Here is a 19,032-nt window from a genome sequence, read left to right as displayed (position 1 = left end):
AAAGCATCAATCATCTTTCAAGGTGTCTCTGGGTGAGTTTCACCCTTTGGTCCCAGTTGAGGGCTAGCCATCTGTATTAATTAACTGACACTGTATAGTTCCCCTTTAATATCTATTACTGAGTCGATATTTAAAAAAACCATCAACACAACAGCTGCCAATATCAATGCAGGTCCATTTGGTAAATGTTCCTGAGTTCCTATCATGGTCAAAACACTGAGCAAAGCCTTGAAAATCAACAAAGGTTAACTAGGCATTATCCTGATTATGGTAGAGCTTACATTCATGTTGGCAAGATGACAAAGGATTTATACACTCACCCTTCAACACACAACTGAATATAATAAAAGGCGAACAATAACAGAGTAATGTAAAGCCAAAGATAATTTAGAGAAAAGCAAAAGAAAGGAACATCTTGTGGGGATGATGTAAAAACAAACAAACAAAAATGACAGGAGAAATACTCTAACTGCTGATTTGTATTCTCTTACACTGAGGAAAAGAAAAAAAGAAAGAAAAGGGATTCTACATGTTAGTTAAAATGTTTACCGGCTCAAAAATCATAATGAACCTCTATCTAAAAGGTCTTCAGTGCCAGGTTGGAAACATATTTTAGCTTAAACAACGTCCAAAAGAACAGAACAGTTATGATAAAATTGTTCATTCCCTTAGTCTTCTTACATCCCAACCTACAGCCCAACTCACCATCCCCAGCATTACAGCATTTGGTCTGCAGCAATTAACTAAAATAATACTAATATGTATTTTGTTACATATCATCGAGTCAGAAGTGACTCTTTGTTGTCCCTACAGTGGGATTTTAGAGGCTGTAAATCGCACACAAAGTGGGATTTTAGAGGCTGTAAATTGCACACAAAGAGACTTCCCATCTTCCTCCTACAGAGTAGCTGGATGATTCGAACCACCCGCCTTCTTGTTGGCAGTGAAGCTCCTTACCACTAAGGAAGCAAAGCTCCCTAACATTTGTGTAAAGCCACCTGATTACAACTCCCAGGAGTCCAATTTCTCAACACTTATTTAAAAATACTAATCATCTAGCATCTTATCTGTAGTGAAGAAAGCCGGTGCTCCCTAACACAGTACACAGTAAAAGAATGGCAAAGACCTCTGTTTTCAATAAGCTGTCAAATTAACATAATTAATATACCTTCTTCACAGTCACTGTAAAGCCTAAAGACTATTTGTCCATTCAAGTGTTTTGTGAATTAGTAAGTATGATACCATTTTTTGAACATGATCTTCATTGCCAAGAATAAAACTCAGCTTCACCAGTAACAATTATTAGGAGTTGACATGAGAGTACACTGGGAATGGGAATGATTGTATGAAACAAAATGTCAATGAAAGATAGTGTGAAACACAATGCATATGAACTTTGTAAGCAAACCAACATAATTTTTTTAAAGCAATTATAGCCTAGGAAAAACAACAACAACAACAAAAAAGCCCACCCAAAACCAGTACACTGAGTGAGCCTTTATAAAATAAAAATCATACGCTGACGCAGAGGGACTGCTGTGTCCCTGTATTAATTACAACTTGGCTACTTCTGCTAGATATGGAGCTAGCCAACAAGCACAGGACTACTACAGAAGGGCAGCAAATGCTCAAATGTGTCATTTCATATGCAATAGATGAAAATGATATTCAAAGAAACATACATACGTATGTGAAGGCCCCATCCCTGGGCCATGGTAAACCTTTCAAAATGATGGCCTCTTTTCCTTTACTCTTCATAGACATGGTCGCACAAATGCACGGATTCTAATTTTTGTCTTTTCAAGAGACAGCACATATGGAGTCCTTATTTCCAAGTTACATCATTTTGAGAGTGGGTGCAACTGCACCAGGAGGGTGGCTTAACTAAATGTGAAGCAGAGGTGACTTAGAACAGTGCTTTTCAATGTTAAAACATTCAAGAACCTTGAGTTTGGCTCAAGGCATATTACGGACAGTGGTGAGAGTTGCCCAACACAATGAATATAATTAATGTCCCTGAAGTATGTATGTAAAAAATGCTGGAATAACAAAGGTTTTGTTATATAAAATCACCACAAATATACATAGTTGGGTAAGTGTATATATCCACAGTAGAAGGAGAGAGGAAAAGGGGAAAGGAAAAGGCCTAAATGTGATGAAATACTTATTGTCCATAGGTTCTTCATATCCACTTTATTGCAAATGCACTCAAGCCTTCATCCTCATTCTACTAAGCAACCAACAGCTGCAGATACAGGTGCTCCCTCCTGTTATGGTCCTCAGCCTTTGCTGACTGTCCTCACCTTCTCTGCCTCTCAATCTTATCCTGTCCTCAGCTTCTGTGTCCTGGCATCTTCTCCTTTCCATCAACAATCACAGCCTGGCTGGATGATCTCATCCAGTTTAGAGACAGACACTGGATCTCTTCCAACCTCTCTCTCCAGCCAGATCTCCCCTGTGAGCCCTAGAGTCCTGAATTCAATTGGTTACTTGACATTTCCATTTAGATAGCTGACATCTTCAATTCAACATGTAAAAAAAAAAATGAATTCTTTCTTTCCCTCCAAATATAACTTTTTTCAGCTTTCAGTAAATGAACATGCTACCTTGGTTTGCCCTGGGCAAACAAAGGACTTGAGATTTCCCTTTGACTTCTATTTCTTATTCCCAATCAGCAAGGTCAACAACAAAGTCTAGGGGTCACCTTCAAATTAGAGAGAGAATCTGATCTCTTTTCACTCCCTGTGCTGCTGTCATTCCACACCAAGCCACCATGACCTCTCACCTAGATGTCTGAGATAACCTCCAAGTTATTTCCTAACTTTCATCCTTACTTAATGACAGTTCATGGTCAGCTTAGCAGTCAGAAGACTTCAAAGTACAAGAGAGTGAGTCTCTTTTTTAAAATCCTTACAGTGGATAAAGGCAATAACCACAATGTTGGCAGTTTGAACCTACCAGCAGCACCATGGGAGTAAAAGGTGGCAGTCTGTTCCCCAAAAGATTATACCCTAGAAATCCTATGCAAAAATTCTCCTCTGTCCTATTGGGTGTCTATGAGTTGGAACACATTTGACAATAGTAGGTTTTGGATTATTCAGAGTACAATCCAAAGCCTGTGCCTGGGCTGTATTACGGTCCTGCCTGATATTCTGGATCCTTATCCACATATTTCACTGACCTTGTTCCCATCATCCCCATCCTCTCCCGCTAGGCTTCGCTTCTGCCACACTGGTGAAGGGAAACTCATTAAATACTCCAAGCATGATAGCCACTCATGCCCTGTGACGTTGCTATTTCTGCCTGAGCCACTCTATTCCAGTAGTTGCATGATTTGCTGGCTTAATTTATCTAAATCTGCGCTCAAATTCTATCTCATCCGAGAGACTTTCTGTGATGGATTGGATTGTGTCTCCCAAAACATGTATTATTTTTTTCTCCCCCCCAAAAAGTCTCTTTATTTGTATTTGTAGATATATTTCTATTTGGAAATAAGAGTTTTCTTTGTTATGTTGTTGTTGGCTGTCTAGTCCGATAATACATACGGAACTGGGAAAATCACTACAGAGTGGGTTCAGGAATTCTTGAGACCCACTGTGAAGAGGACCTGAGCTAAAATTCTATTAGTAACCTGACTTCCATATACCCTCCTGCTCTGGCTGGTGGGGTACAATGACACGTTGGGTCTCCTAGATTTAGTGTCAATTCAGAGCTAGTGAATGATTCCAAGTTGTGATTCAAGCCATATTCATGTATCCTGAAATTAATCATTGCAGAGTTATAAAAAGAGCAAATTACACACACACACACACACACACACACACACACACACACACACACACACGAAAACTACCCAGAACCAAGATGCCCAGGTTGCCCAGCAAAGCACAGCCAGCATCCTGATTTCTTTTAACTGTGAAGAGCAATGCAGCAAACTTTCATAATTAGCATAATCAATACTCATAGCTAAGGGGTTTACTTTGACATAGATGTTTAGTTTTAAAATGGGCTTTTTAATAAGCTGTCTTTTCTCTCCTTAAAAAGTGGAAAAACAGGACATAAGGGTTGGGGAGAGAGTGAGAAAGATGGGCTAAATTATGTATACTGTATTGAAACAGGTAAGAGAAAGAACTGTTTAAAAGGGATATACGATTAGGTATTATTTTCATCACAGGAGTCCAGAACGAAGGCTGCATAGTGGAGTGGATTGGGCGGGAGGGACTGTATAACAATGAAAGTATTTTTCTTTTACTTTTCAAAGAGAAGAATGAACTTGCGGGGAGGGGTGGACACATGGAGAAAAGTGCAACAGTGAATGTATGGAAATAAAAAATGTCTGTAAATTTTCATTAAAATAATAAAAAAGTGGAAACATTTCTAAAAGACATGACACTAATTAAAATGTGGACACACACAGTTCAACAATCTATTTCTTTTTTCTTTCCTTCCTCTTTTCCCTCCAAAAGCCTGAGGAAAATCCTATCAGTCAGTTTTCAAGTGATGACATTAGCACAGAAACCAAACAGTTTCCTTTCTAAAAGTTGATTGGAAGCATGCTTTCACTCCCTCAAATGGTGAGTCGTAGTATGGATATAATGTGGCTATTCATGGGCACCCCAAAACTAGGTGCATAATGAAGTTTGTGCACTGGGTTTTCAACTGCAGAGTTCAATTCCGATTACAATAAGGAGGGTTGGCTAAGAGGTGCCAAAACTGAAGACTTAAAAACATTTCATAAAGAATAAAATTTATTTCTGGGTCCCAGGGATGTTTTAGGGAGGTAGTATAATAGTAGGTGAATTTATAAAAATAAGAACAAAAGGAGATGACATTTGAATAGTTATACTGTGGCTTCTTTTTATCCTTGTTTCTTTAAATTTCGCATGGATGTAGTGATTTTATCCAGTGTTCCTTAATGTTATACTTAATTACTTTTGAGGAACAATTAAAGCTGTTGATTTAAAAAAATCAGCAGTGGGAAGAATCTACTTTATACAACATAGTAAGTTGCATATATGATAATGTCAGGCTATTTAAGGTAAGCTGAAAAATTAAACCCAAGTCTACTGCTGTTGAGTTGACCGTGCAACTTGTCAACCACAAGTATCAAAGAGAACTGCTCTACAGGATTTTCTTGGCTATCTCTATAGAATCAGACTGTTGAGCTTCCCCTCTACTCCCCCAGATGCCAAGGTAGAAGCATATTATGCGCAAACTGTTTGTATCACCTGAGATCTTACAAACTGAACCAAGAATAAATGTTAGTAGACAGAAATGCCAGAAATGATGGAGATGTTTCATATGCTGAAGGTGAAAGTTATGCACTTATCCAACCTCAACAACCTGCATACTTTCATATCTGTTCATAACTTCTACCGTAAAAATATCACCACTGATATTTTAGAGTGAAGATTTGAGTAACAAAAAGGTAGAAATGCAGATCTTCCTTGGGACAGAAGAAGTAGGATAAACATGTGAGCTAATCAATTTTTCCACTCTCCCTCTTACTAATCTTAATATTGAATGTTTAAATGCTATACCTCCATCCCAAAATGAGGATGGTGGAATCTATGTATGGAAAGAACTGTCTCAGAGAAGTGCTGGAGTGGAGGAAGGGGCAATGCTAGGCCTTCCTAGGTGGTTCATGTTTTGAGTTCCCTGGTGAATTGGATTTTTTATGTCTCCTGCTTGTATTCAAATCACCTCTCCTAGAATTAACTAATCTGGGGACTTAAATGGTTAGACTAGGTGGGATTCAGACACTCAGGTCCAGAGACTGAGTTCATAAGACCTCAACAATAGGCCATGACTTCCCCCACCGCTCCACTTATCAAGATTGCTATTCATAGGTTAATAATATTGATAAGGACATTCATTCCAGACCACAGGCAAGAATTCTAACTTCAGACAAAATGGAAAGAGCCTTGAAAGTATTTTGCAAACACAAAACCAAAGTGTTCTGCTAATTGGTATTACCGGTCTACCGAGGAAGTTCAAAACAACCACTACCACCAAACTTGTAACAGTGATCATTAATCACATCTCAAACCTGCTGTTTAGTTCAGCTGACATCCTGCCCTCCAGTATGACTTCCTCAGCGAAGGAAGAAATGCACAGTTTACACACAGTATCAAATTCTGGTAGCATAGTGGTCAAAAGCTGCACTGCCAAACCAAAGGCACGAGATTTGAATCCACCAGCTTCTCCGTGAGAGAAAGATGGGTAACTTCCTTCCACGCTATTATTGTTATTAGGTTGAGTATGACTCCGACTGACCTTATGAACAACATCTCTGAATCCTGTCCTATTCTGTGCCATTTTCACCATCACCATCTCTGATATACTTGAGCTCCCATAGCTAGAGTCACCATGCCAGTCCATCTCGTTGGGGGTCTTCTTCTCTTTCTCTGACCCTCTACCTTCCAAACCTAGTATCTCTTTACAAGGAATAGCCTCTCCTAGCAGCATGCCTGAAGTATAAGAGATGAAGCTCTGCTATCCTCGTCTTCAAGCAGAACTCTGACGGCACCTTTTCCAAGACATACTGTTTCATTCTTTTGGTAGTCCATGAGATACTCAATACTTTTCTCTCGTGCTGTTTGTACTGCCTCTGAAAACCTCCTGAAGGATCAGTGATGAATTGGTTCTGACCCACAACAATAATTAAGTCCTTTATTGGTTGTGACTGATAAATTGCAGACTGGCTCTTTCAAGCAACACTGTTACAGCATGGTGGTATGTTACTATATGGTAAATGCTGAGCAACAACAGGGCAAAAGACATGACTGAGATGGGTATCACCCTCTCCTTAAAGCTTCTCCTAAAGGTTTGCTTTTGTGAAGACTATTCTTACCAATTGTACAGATTATTGTAGCGTCAAATTCCTGGTGCCATATCTGGGAGAATCCTGATGAACTTTCTAAAATCTTCTTCAAGGTATGTCAACATTGTTCTAAGGTGCTGGGAATCTGAATATCCTTTTTCCACAAGATACAAAAAGAGGTGAAGCTGCATTTGTGCGACTGTCCACTTGGTTTGGATCTCCTTTTCTTCATTTCCCTTTTGGCAGCATCACCAGGAACCTGAAGCCAGATTGATAACATTCTGGCTCCCTAAACCAAGCTAAGCTTCAGCTTTCTAACTGCTCTGAAGACTTGACAATCTGATAGTAAGAACAGATTGGGTTGGGAATCTAAGTATAAGAGAATGTATACAAGACTCCAAAAAGGACTCTAGTTTCCAATGCAGCAGGGAGGCGTTTATAAAAACTTGGGAAGATTGAAAAGCAGATGCAAACGTGGACTCTCTCCTTTGGACATGGTCTCATTTGACAGGAGTCCTATTAGAACGTGACACCCAGATGTAATCTGATGCCTGCAGAGCACAGATGGACCACTGCCTACCTCAGCTATTCTATTGACAGTTCACTTTCATGAATGTACCCCAAGATTGGGCTAACCTTTTTTTGGCAACCATATAATGAGCCTGTTGTCAACAAAAACACATAGGTCTGTTTCCCATGAACTGGTGTTAAATCAGGTTTCAATTTTGAACTTGTACACTTGGTTTTCTCCCCCTTCTAAGTACAGGGCTTTATTAAGTTTCATCCTGTTGCTTTGTAACTATTGTCCTGAACACATGTGCTCTCTTGCCTACATGCTTGCATCCTCTCCTTCTCTTTCACCCCCTCTACCACCTCTCTTTTTCTTTCCTCCATCTCTGTTTAGTTCTGCTATCAAACTTACACACAATCCCTCCTCTAGAAATCTGATCATTCTATCATTGATATCTTTCAGATTATCGAATGAAGTGCCAAGTAGGAACCAGGTTAATGACAAAGACCAACTTGGAACTAGAAACTTCATTATCTCATGCTAAGCAATTGCAGTTGGCACCTAATTGGCCTTCCTGATGGCAATCGATCTCCTTCAGACTAATCAGTCAGAGTGATCTTTTGAAAACGCATATAAGGAGCCTTGGTGGTACAGTGATTAAGCATTCAGTTGTTAACTGAAACATGAATGGTTCAAATCTACTACTTGCTTTAAGGGAGAAAAATGTGACAATCTGCTCTCATAAAGATTTGCAGCCTTGTAACCCTAAGGAGTAGTTTCATTCAATCACTCTTGACTAAAAATGCTGTGGCCACCTTCCACTGTCTACAAGGCCAAGGCCAAAATGCTTTATTCTGTCACCTAAGGTGCGCTATGACTTAGCATCTTTCTGGTTCTCTTACTTCAGCCCCATTCATGCCTCCTCACCAGGATTTGCACTAGAGGTCTGTGCTTTCTTGCCTGGACGTCTTTCCCTCCATGCTTGGCAATCTCACCACACCCTTCAGGGCTTTATTCAACTAAGTTTACATCTCCAAAGAGAAAGAATAAGCCCCTCACTCTTGGCACTCCCGTTACCCATCCTTGGACTTTAGAATCATATTTACCTCACTCTGTTATAGTTATTTCTTACATTTTTTCTTTGTTTAATGGTATAGCAAGCAAAGATATCTAATAGCACAGTGCATAGTGCATACACAGAAGGGTCAATAGAATTTTTTAAAATGATTGGTCAAATTACCTGAATATAAGTCAATATCTATGAAGTATGACTAGATAAATCAGGTGAGCTACTGAATTTGAATCCTCCTGGACTATACGGTTTTATCCTGTTTATGAGGATAAAGACTTTTTGAACACCTATGTAACCATTTTAGTAATACTCCTGACCTACTTTCCTAAAATATCTCACCTTCAAAGGGTAAAGACATTAAACTTTTTTCCATTAGGATATAAATAGCAGTGGCATAAATTAACAGGAGTGTCATGGAGAGAACTCTAACTGGAATTCAGAGAACTTCTATGAATAGATGGATGATTGTTCTCAATGTAGCAATAAAGTCTTGATCAAGTTACTTCATTTCTCTAATCTTTCTTCCCTCTCACCTCTCAGCCCAGATCTCATGAACTGCCATTAAATCAGCTTTTCCTAATCCTGGATATATACAGCAATAACACCTCCTCCCCCACTTCAGAGTGTTAAACTAAATTATTTCAAGCTCAACAATCACCAGAGTTACTTCTGAAACTAAAAGCCCAAGACTCATCCTTGTTATTGTTGTTGTTGTTAAGTGGCATCAAGTTGATACTAAGTCACAGCTGACACACTCAGCAGGTTTTCGGAGACTGCAAAGTACATGGAATGAGATTGCCCATCTTTATCTTGTGGAACAGCGGGGGATTTGAACTGTGCACTTTTGAGTTGCCAGCACAATTCTTTACCCACCATCTATTTGTGGTGTCCTGGGATAAGCCAACTTTCTACAGGATAAAGATTGCCACAACTCAGATGGGAGAGGGCTACAGGTTGACTGGGGAGCCAGAGCTGAGGTGATAATCTCTAATGTAATAGAACTTTTGCTAACATGGCAATTGGCTGGTAGATAATTACATTTCCAAAAAACAAGAGTGTATTTTAAGTTTCAGTAGACACGAGGAGTTACTCTTGCTTTGTTATCAATAAGAACTTAATGATGGAGTTTAATACCCTAAAATCCTTAAGAGTCAAAAAACTAAAAGGTTCTTTCTGCTATCAATGTGAACTCAAAGGTTATTCCTGCTGCCACTTTAAAGTCAAATGCTACACAGTGAAATTATTTTTAGTTTGTGAGTGAATGGTTTTAATTACATAACTGTTTGTAATTATAAACTACTATGATCAGCTTAAGAAAAGTGCCTATTAGTGTATACTTCTCTTATTAACATTAACTGTTGGTTTGCTAAAAGATGCTTGTTTGGATAGGAAAACAACTCTAATGACCATTTTGCTTAAAAACATAATCATATGAATGAACATACACAAAAATATTGTAAATAAAATCTGGTTCATATTTACGCTTGTAGGACATTTTAGCTAATTATTTTGGGTGCTAGACTCACAATTAATTCCGTGAACAGAATAAAACTGACACTTCCCAGTGAGCACAGAATAAAATTAAAAATGGAGATGAATTAACCATTTATTATAACAAACAAAAGGAGATAGAACTGAGCCGGGAGAGATGTTTCAGGGTAGAAGGATTGAATGACTCCATTTTAATAGTAGGAAAAAAATTAATGTAGGGAATAGCTAATGTCTCTAGAAAACAGATTCTCAGAGATCTATGTTTTCCATGACAGTCTGCCCTGAGACTTGGCTTGTGAGTAGAGAACCTTCTTACCATCAAAAGCAGGAACTAAGACTTGAATGCTAGAAATTAAGACATCACTCCACTCTCTCAGTATTTTCACACTCTTCATATTCTTTCATAGATGTTCATGTTAATACATGTATCAGACAGTTAACAAAGTGATGGGAGTTTGAGGCCCTAGAGACAGTTATCAGGCCCAATATCTTGATAAGAAATAAACTAATGCAATTATAAATAAACTACAATAGCAGCAACATGAACCTCTTTCCTTCTTAATGGCTGACTCCGACATTGTGTTACTGCATGCCAAGCCCACCTTCATGATCCAATCCATAACTATGATACCTAGCTCTTGTATCCATGTGAAGTTCCACCTAAACCATTACTTACTGAAGGCAACTCTCCTTAGGCCGTATTTCAGCATCTGCTCTATATGAATCTTCTATACTCACTTTCTACCACTACTGATACAGATTGTTATGTCAGAGAGGCACAGTGCAGCATTGCAGCAATGAAAAGATGTTTTTTTACAGAGTATCACCAGCAGATGATAAGATGTGATGGTCCCACTTCATTTCCTAATTTTAGAGTCATAGTTCATTGAAAATTGATAGTTTTAGTACATGATCAAAGTAAATAGCAGCTGTGACTCTCTAGAAGGTAGTGAATTTCTTGAAATCTAACAGTAGGCCACTGGAACACCTATAGTGTGTACTCTTTTTAATAGAAAGCATACATAATACATCAAATTCAATGAGACTGATAGAGTCTCAAGAGTTTTAGCAAAAGTTACTACTGTAAAAAAAGGAAATAAACTCATAGGCCTCAAATCTCTAGGAATCATCTTAAAATTCATAGAGATTGAATTTTAAAATAATATGTTACTTTTCTGCTTACATTCCATGTACCAATCACTAGGGTCTGCTTACAGCTGTTCCTCCTCCCTTGTGTTTCCATACTTGATGGTTCTACCTAGGTTGCCCTTTTTGTTAATCTGCGTGTGTTCTGTTGTGCATAGGGTTTTCAGAGGCCTGCTATTTGAGAAGTGGGTGGCCAATCCTTCTTCCTAGTCTGTCTTAATCTGAATGTTCAGATTTAGAGGAGTATCTGACAGACAGCAATTTGTGGCGCAGTTAAAGATAAATCCCTTATTGTGGGGGTAAGCGTTAGTTAAAGTGTTGATCCCACCCTTAGCCCAGTGCCATTACCCACTTGCTTCCCAGCTCCACCCTCCACCAGGAAAATCCTTCTCATCTACCAAGTCCCTTCAGAAAAATATCTTCCAATTACACTCTTCCAGGAAGAGTGTAAACGGTCATTACAAAGACAGAAGAGGAAGAAAAGACCAAAATGGATGTCAGAAGAAACTCTGAAGATTGCACTGGAGCGTAGAGAAGCCAAAGCACAAGGAAGAATTCAAGATACTAAAGAGCTGAACAGAAGATTCCAAAAGGCTGCTCGGAATGACAAAGCAAAATACTACAAGGAACTGTGCGAGGAACTAGAGTCGGAAAATCAAAAGGGCCAAACTCGCTCAGCATTTCTTAAGCTCAAGGAACTGAAGAACAGATTCAAACCTAGAGTTGCTGTAATCAAGGATGCTTTGGGCAGAATATTAAATGATCCAGGAAGTATTAAAAGAAGATGGAAGGAATATACTGAGTCATTATATAGAAAGGAATTGGCAGATACAGAGGAATTTAAGGAAATAACATATGAGCAAGAGCCTATGGTGATGAAGGAAGAAGTTCAAGCTGCTTTGAAGGAAATAGCAAAAAATAAAGCCCCAGGAATAGATGGTATACCAATTGAAGTATTTCAGATAACAGATGTTGCCCTGGACGTGCTCACCAAGTTATGCCAAGAAATCTGGAGAACAACCACTTGGCCAACTGACTGGAAGAGATCTATATTTGTTCCCATTCCAAAGAAAGGTGACCCAACTGAGTGTGGAAACTACAGAACAGTGTCATTGATTTCACATGCAAGCAAGATTCTGCTGAAGATCATCCAAAAACGATTAGAACAGCACATCAGCAGAGAACTGCCGGAAGTCCAGGCTGGGTTTAGAAGGGGTCGTGGTACTAGGGATATCGTTGCTGATGTTAGATGGATCTTGGCTGAAAGCAGGGAATACCAGAAGAATGTCTATCTGTGTTTCATTGATTATGCAAAGGCATTTGACTGTGTGGATCATAACAAACTGTGGCTGACTCTGAGAAGAATGGGAATCCCAGAACATTTAATTGTGCTAATACGAAACCTATACTTGGACCAAGAGGCAGTAGTCAGAACAGAGCAGGGTAACACTGCATGGTTCAAAGTTGGGAAGGGTGTACGCCAGGGATGCATCCTGTCTCCATACCTTTTCAACATGTATGCAGAGCAGATTATCCGAGAGGCTGGGCTCTATGAGGAGAATTGTGGCATGAGGATTGGTGGAAGATCTATCAACAATCTCCGTTATGCAGATGACACAACCTTGCTTGCTGAAACTGAGGAGGACCTCATGCACTTGCTGCGAAGGGTCAAGGACTGCAGCCTTCAGTATGGACTAAGGCTCAACGTCAAGAAGACAAAGATTCTCGCCACTGGACCAATTGGCAGCGTCAGGATGGATGATGAAGAGATTTGAGAGTGTTCACAGCTTCACTTTGCTCGGCTCCACAGTTAACACTCTTGGTACCAGCAGTCAGGAAATCAAAAAGTGTATCGCGATGGGAAAGTCTGCCGTTAGGGACCTCTCAAACGTACTCAGGAGCAACAGTGTCTCTCTGGAGACTAAGGTGCGCCTGATACAGGCCATGGTATTTGCAATCGCTTGTTATGCATCAGAGAGTTGGACAATGACTAGGGAGGACAGAAGGAGAGTGGATGCTTTTGAGCTGAGGTGCTGGAGAAGGGTACTGAATGTACCCTGGACTGCCAGGAAAACAAACAGATCCATCTTGGAGAGGATTAAACCAAGCTGCTCCTTGGAGGCAAGGATTCTGGGGCTTCGTCTGACATACTTTGGACATGTTGCCAGGAGGGACGGGTCCTTGGAGAGGGACATCATGCTTGGGAGGGTGGAGGGACAGCGCAGGAGGGGAAGACCCTCCATGAGATGGATTGATTCGGTGACTGGGGTAATCGGGATGGGTGTGTCAGAGGCGGTGCGGTTGGCGCAGGATAGAGCAGGGTTTAGAGCTGTTGTGCATAGGGTCGCTATGAGTCGGAAACGACTCGATGGCACATAACAACAACAACAACAACATGTTACTTTTCTAAGGTTAACAATTATAGACAGGTTGTTGTTGTTATGTGCCATCGAGTCGTTAGTATATAATCAGTGTTCCTTAGAGGCAAGGATGGTGAAACTTGGGCTCATATATTTTGAGTATATTATCTGAGTGGCCAGTGCTTGGAAAAGGATATCATCCTGGGAAAGGTGAAGGGTCAGAGAGAGAGAGAAAGACACTCAACCAGATGGACTGACAGCGTGACTGTAACAATGGGTTTGAGCATACTGGAGATGGTAAGATGGTGCAGGGGAGGGCAAGATTCAGATCTGTTGTTCATATGGCTGATAGGAGTAGTAGACAACTTGATGTCACCTAACAACAACAGCAATATTACATTCTAAAATTCTAAACCCATGGGGCATTAGCAGGACTAAGGAAGTAGAGTTTAGGGTTGAGTGGTGTCATATGATGCTCTTGTTATATTCTCATTTATCTTCTTAGTTTGCTTCAGAACAATCAGTTAACTTGAATTCCTGGACCCTGAGACATTTACAGCCAAGAAGGTATGTAGATAAGTAGACAGAATCTTGTTTATCTTACAAACTGAACATTGACGTTTTGTAGAATAATTTTTCCAGGTAAGTATTTCCCTAACGAATATTAGTTAGCTTATAATAATGCTGTTATTGTTGTTGTTGTTGATTGCCATCAAGTTGAGCACACCTTATAGTAATCCTATTGAAAAAAAAGACCTGAAGTCTTTCAATAACTTTCATTTCTCAGAGTTCATAGAGTTTTCAGAGACATGTTGCCACTCCTGTTTCCAAGAGTGTGAAATATATTGAAGCAGGCAGACTGATGATTGTTCTGTGCATGTATACATGTGTGTATGTTTGTGTACATGCGTATATGGAAAACAGAATTTGATTACTGGTTCATACTTGGGTTTGTAGGACACCACAAGTATTGGGTGTACATTCATGAAAGGGGATGTGATATATTCATATTTAGTTAGTAAATAAAAACTGGTCTTTTTCTAGTAAGTACAAAATGAGAGAGTTTATTAATTGATTCATCCAAGAATACTAAGTGATGAGAGAACACATTACGGTGAAATATTACCTTAAATGATGAAAAGAGTCTAGGTATAAGTGTTAAAGTAAAATTATTTTGTTATTAAAGGGTGGGTTTTGGTTTTTTTTTTCTATAATTATATTTTATTAATTTTCATAAACATTTACAGAGATTTTGGGCTTCCACTCATTCATTGTTGCACTAGGGTGGGTTTTTTTTATTCCTGACTTAATCTTTAAACACTTTTCTGTTTCATATTTCCATACCAGGCCACTGAAGTGTATTCTTTTGTTACATTAGGTCACAAAGTTATGTATGTATTTACTTTAACCTTCTTCAAAATGGAAAAATCAGACAATACCTTTTTTTTTCTTTCCTTGGCCTTCTCTTGGATTTAGTTTTTACACAATGACTTACTGAAACTTGAATTTCCTGCCTCCAGATAAAGGGCATGTACTGCATAAGGTTAATCCATTTAAAAATCCATCTTTAGAAGCTGAACAATTGTAGCCAAGACAAAGGTTCTCTCGCTCTCAAATCAGACTCATCACTTATTATTGTCATAGTATTTTCCAGCCTCTCTTTTTCCATGTAAATATATTTTATGTATTTTCCTAAAATGTATGAGATTATTTATTTCATTGCTTATGAATCAAAGAATTGTACACCTGGAATGGCATCAAGAAAGCACACAGCACCTCCTTAACAAGTCTTTTACACTTTCCTAAGTCTTCTAAGCCATTCTTCATGTTAGTAAAGTACTGGGAGGCTCTGGCTCGGCTTATGGAAACTTCCGTGTCTCTTCACAATAATTCAGAGAGAAGTGGCTCCGTATTGTTACAGACCTAAGGAAATCAGCAATGCTCTCCCTGAGGTTTTAAGACTTTGACGTAATGTAAAGTTTTGAATTTGAGATTTTATGAGTGCAAAACCATAAAGTATCTTATTTTTAATCTGGAATATAGAATAATATTTTAATTGCTTGGAACAAATGTTGTTCTAATTGTTGCTATATCAAAGTTTTAATTATTATTAAAAACTAAAATCAAAAAAATCCAATGCTGTCCATGCTAATTAACAGCAACAGCAAAGGACAGAACAGAATTCCCCTCCTGGGTGTCTAAGGCTATAACTTTTCTAGAAGCAAAATATCACATCTTTCTGCCATAACTGGCGATTAGGAACCACCAACCTATGGATTAGCAATTAAATGTTTTAACCACTGCAGCACTAGTTTTGAGACTGATAATTTTTACTTTCAAATATTGTTTGAGTTCCTTTTGGGGAAAGCTGAGCACTTAACTACTGCACCTCTAGGGCTTCCAATTACTATTATGGTCAAACCTAACTCACCATCTCTGAGTTGAACCTGATCCATGGTGACCCTCCATTGGATTTTGAGGCTGCAAGTCTTAACTAAAAAACCTATTGACTTATTTTTCTCCTACAGTGAGCTTGGAACCACTGACCTTTTGTTTAGTAACACAAAGTGTACTGAGAACCTATTACATGGCATCTACATGACTAGCCTAGACACAACTGATAACAATTTCATTTTCAATACGCTGTGGTCACTGGTAATAGCAGTTCAGTGGTAGATTCTTATATTCCAGCAGGTAAACTAAGATTTGCCCACTGCCATCAAGTCAATTTTAACTCATGGCACTCCTAAAGGACAGCGTAGAACTCTCCCATAGAGCTTGAGAGTCTGCAAACATTTGTGAGAACTATCTTCTCTTTCTCCTACAGAACAATGGGCAGGCCCAATCCATGACCATTCTGTTAATCGTCCAATATCTAACTCACTGTGCCACCAGGGCTCCTCATTCAGTACCAATAAGAAGCAATTAAAAAATTAAAATTTGTCTTTTATGTTTTTCATTCATGTAATTGAAAATTTGATCTAAGCTGGTACTTTATGCAGATGACACAACACTGCTTGCTAAAACTGAGGAGGGCCTAAAGCACTTGCTGCAGAAGGTCAAGGACTGCAGTCTTCAGTATGGATTGAAGCTCAGCATTAAGAGAAAGATTCTCACCACTGGGCCAACTGGCAGCACTATAATAGATGAAGAGAAGATTGAGAAGATTACAGCTTGTTCAGCATCACAACCAACACTCTTGGCACCAGCAGTCAGGAAATCAAAAGATGTATTGCACTGAGAAATCTGCTGTCAGGGACCTCTCCAGAGTACTAAGGAAACAATGATGTCAGTCGAGAGACTAAGGTGAGCCTGATCCAGTCCACAGTCTTCTCAATTACTTGCTATGCATCAAAGAGCTGGATAAATGACTAAGAATGACAGAAGAAGAAGCGATGCCTTTGAGTGGTGCTAGAAAGAGTCTTGAACATACCATGAACTGCAAAGAAAACAAGTAAGTCTGTCTCGGAGAGGGTGAAACTAAGTTTCTCCTTGGAGGGTAGGAATTTGAAGCTCTGTCTTACACTTTGGGAACAAGGCCAAGGCCAGTAGGGACCAGTCCTTGGAGAAGGACATCATGCTTGGAAGGGTGGAGGGACAGCGTAGGAGAGGAAGACCCTGGATGAGATGGATTGATACAGTAACTGAGGTAATGAGGGTAGGTGTGTTAGAGTCAGTGAGCCTGGCTCAGAATAGGGCAAGTTTCAGAGCTGCTGTACAAAGGATCGCTATTATTACAGGCAACTTGATGGCATACAACAACAACAAGCTGGTATCTATTGCGATTTCTTTGTCTTAATTATAGAGCATATTATGAAGACATTAGATAGAAGATAACTAAGTAAAAAAATAGTTTCTGCCATGACATGCAAATTTCCCAAACCGCAGACTTTCATTTTATAACATGAGACAATAGGTCATAGCTGCCAAATTTCTAGTTGAAAGGCTGAACCAAAGCCCTTCAAATACATTCACAGGATCTATACTCTTTAATTTTCTTAGAAGCCATCTCTTGAAATATTTTGTTCTGATGATCAAGCAAGTGGTGAGAGGTCTTTGGCGAGAACAAACTACAATAACTAAAATGATCTGTTTCAGATGTATGTCTGCTATTTAAAGATGACCACATGCATACCAACTCAGTTTCAATGTGCAAGTAATACAGGAATTTCCCAATAGAGCTCTCTCCCTCTCTCCCTTTTGCCCCCTACTCCCACCCCACCCCCCGAATAAATGTACTTGACCTTATTTTTTTCAATCTTTCTTTATCCATCTGTAAAGCTTCTGCTTGATTGAACTGAAAAATGTAATTAGGAGTCTACCTAGACAATTACCCACATCCCCTAAGGGGGATGTTAGAAGTCAATTTCAATATGGCTATCATACTCCTTTCATTTAAATTAGAAACCAACACATATTTTATTCTGGCAACTGGTTTTCTGTTTTTATATAACTTTTTCTGGCCCCCCCCCCATATGGAAGCTGTTTTTGTCTTTAGCAGATCCTACTACATGGTGCATTCTCTTAATCTTTGGCATGTATGCTTGAATATTGCTATATTCCCAGCTTACTGAGAGCATTATAGTCATCTTCAGTGTATATCTCAGTCATTTTTCTGTACCCTAAACTGATACCCTTTCATTCACTAGTGGTGGTCTTTCTATATTGTGATTCTAAACCCATCAAGGAAAAAGCACAAGTCTTGATTTTCCAGTATAAATAAATAAATAAACGAAGGGACCACTGTTGTTGACAGGTACATAAGAGATCTAGTGAAAACAACCCTAAAGCTTGAGACCGTTTTAGTTTGCTATTTTAACAGAGACCAGAAAGCTTTTCTGCTTCAGTAGAACGGTTCTAAAGTTATAGACATTCTCCAGTGAGCCAGTCCTCTGGTGAAGCCAAGAACACAGTTTATAGTGCATCCAGGCAAAGTCAACACTAGTATTCCTCTACACTGAAGGCGGCCAAGCGCCAGGCTGGACACTTACCTGGATCGAGCCTCAGTGTGAGATGAGGCATCACTGATAGAGTGGCTGGGGGAGGCTGGCTGCTTAGGTGTTTGCTTGGGAGACCTTGGCACATCACCAAAAGAAGAGTCTTGCCCAGAGAATGTGAAGGACGAGGAACTCTCCACCAGTGGGGGCAGGTCTTGGGCCTGCCCAGTGGCACTCAACTCCTGGGCTCTTCTTTGGTTTTCCACATTCAGCAAGATCTCTTTATTGGACACAGTCTCACACCCAGGGAAAGCATAATCTTTGGATTCCACAATGATGGTGCGAGGGCCTGTAGCCTCAGTCCTGGAGTATAGGGAACTCCCATCTTTGCTCGAGTCCTCTTGTTTGTCGCTTTTCCCTGCCCTTTTCTCAAGGACCTCAGACTCTTTCCGGGATTTGGAATAGCGAGAGGGGTACTCTGAGTCCGCTTCCAGAGTCAGCCCGTATTTCTCCGCGAGTTGCCGTCTCCTTTCTGCTTTGTATCTTGCTATTCTCTCAGCTTTGGATTCCAGACTCTGAGTGTCCATGGTGCTGGGACTATAGGATGTGTCCCTAGAGGTTTCTGAGCAGTATTTAGACCGAGTTGGCTTTTCTAAAGACTCCGAAGTGTCTTCCTCTTCATTTGATCGGCC

General features: G+C 39.6%; 1 protein-coding gene across 1 annotated transcript in view; it reads right to left on the bottom strand.

Moving 5' to 3' along the window:
- The window catches only part of SVIL (supervillin), a 131,772-nt gene that overhangs the window by 88,558 nt on the left and 24,182 nt on the right, over window positions 1-19,032 (bottom strand). The window contains exon 4 of the mRNA XM_006887117.1: window positions 18,395-19,031. Within this exon, the coding sequence (XP_006887179.1) occupies window positions 18,395-19,031 (637 nt within the window). The remainder of the gene's footprint in view (window positions 1-18,394; window position 19,032) is intronic.

Source organism: Elephantulus edwardii, unplaced genomic scaffold (genome assembly GCF_000299155.1).
Source record: "Elephantulus edwardii isolate Elephantulus edwardi_28Jun2011 unplaced genomic scaffold, EleEdw1.0 scaffold00054, whole genome shotgun sequence".
NCBI classification, from domain to species: Eukaryota; Metazoa; Chordata; class Mammalia; order Macroscelidea; family Macroscelididae; genus Elephantulus; species Elephantulus edwardii.
This window is presented reverse-complemented; position numbering and strand designations above follow the sequence as displayed.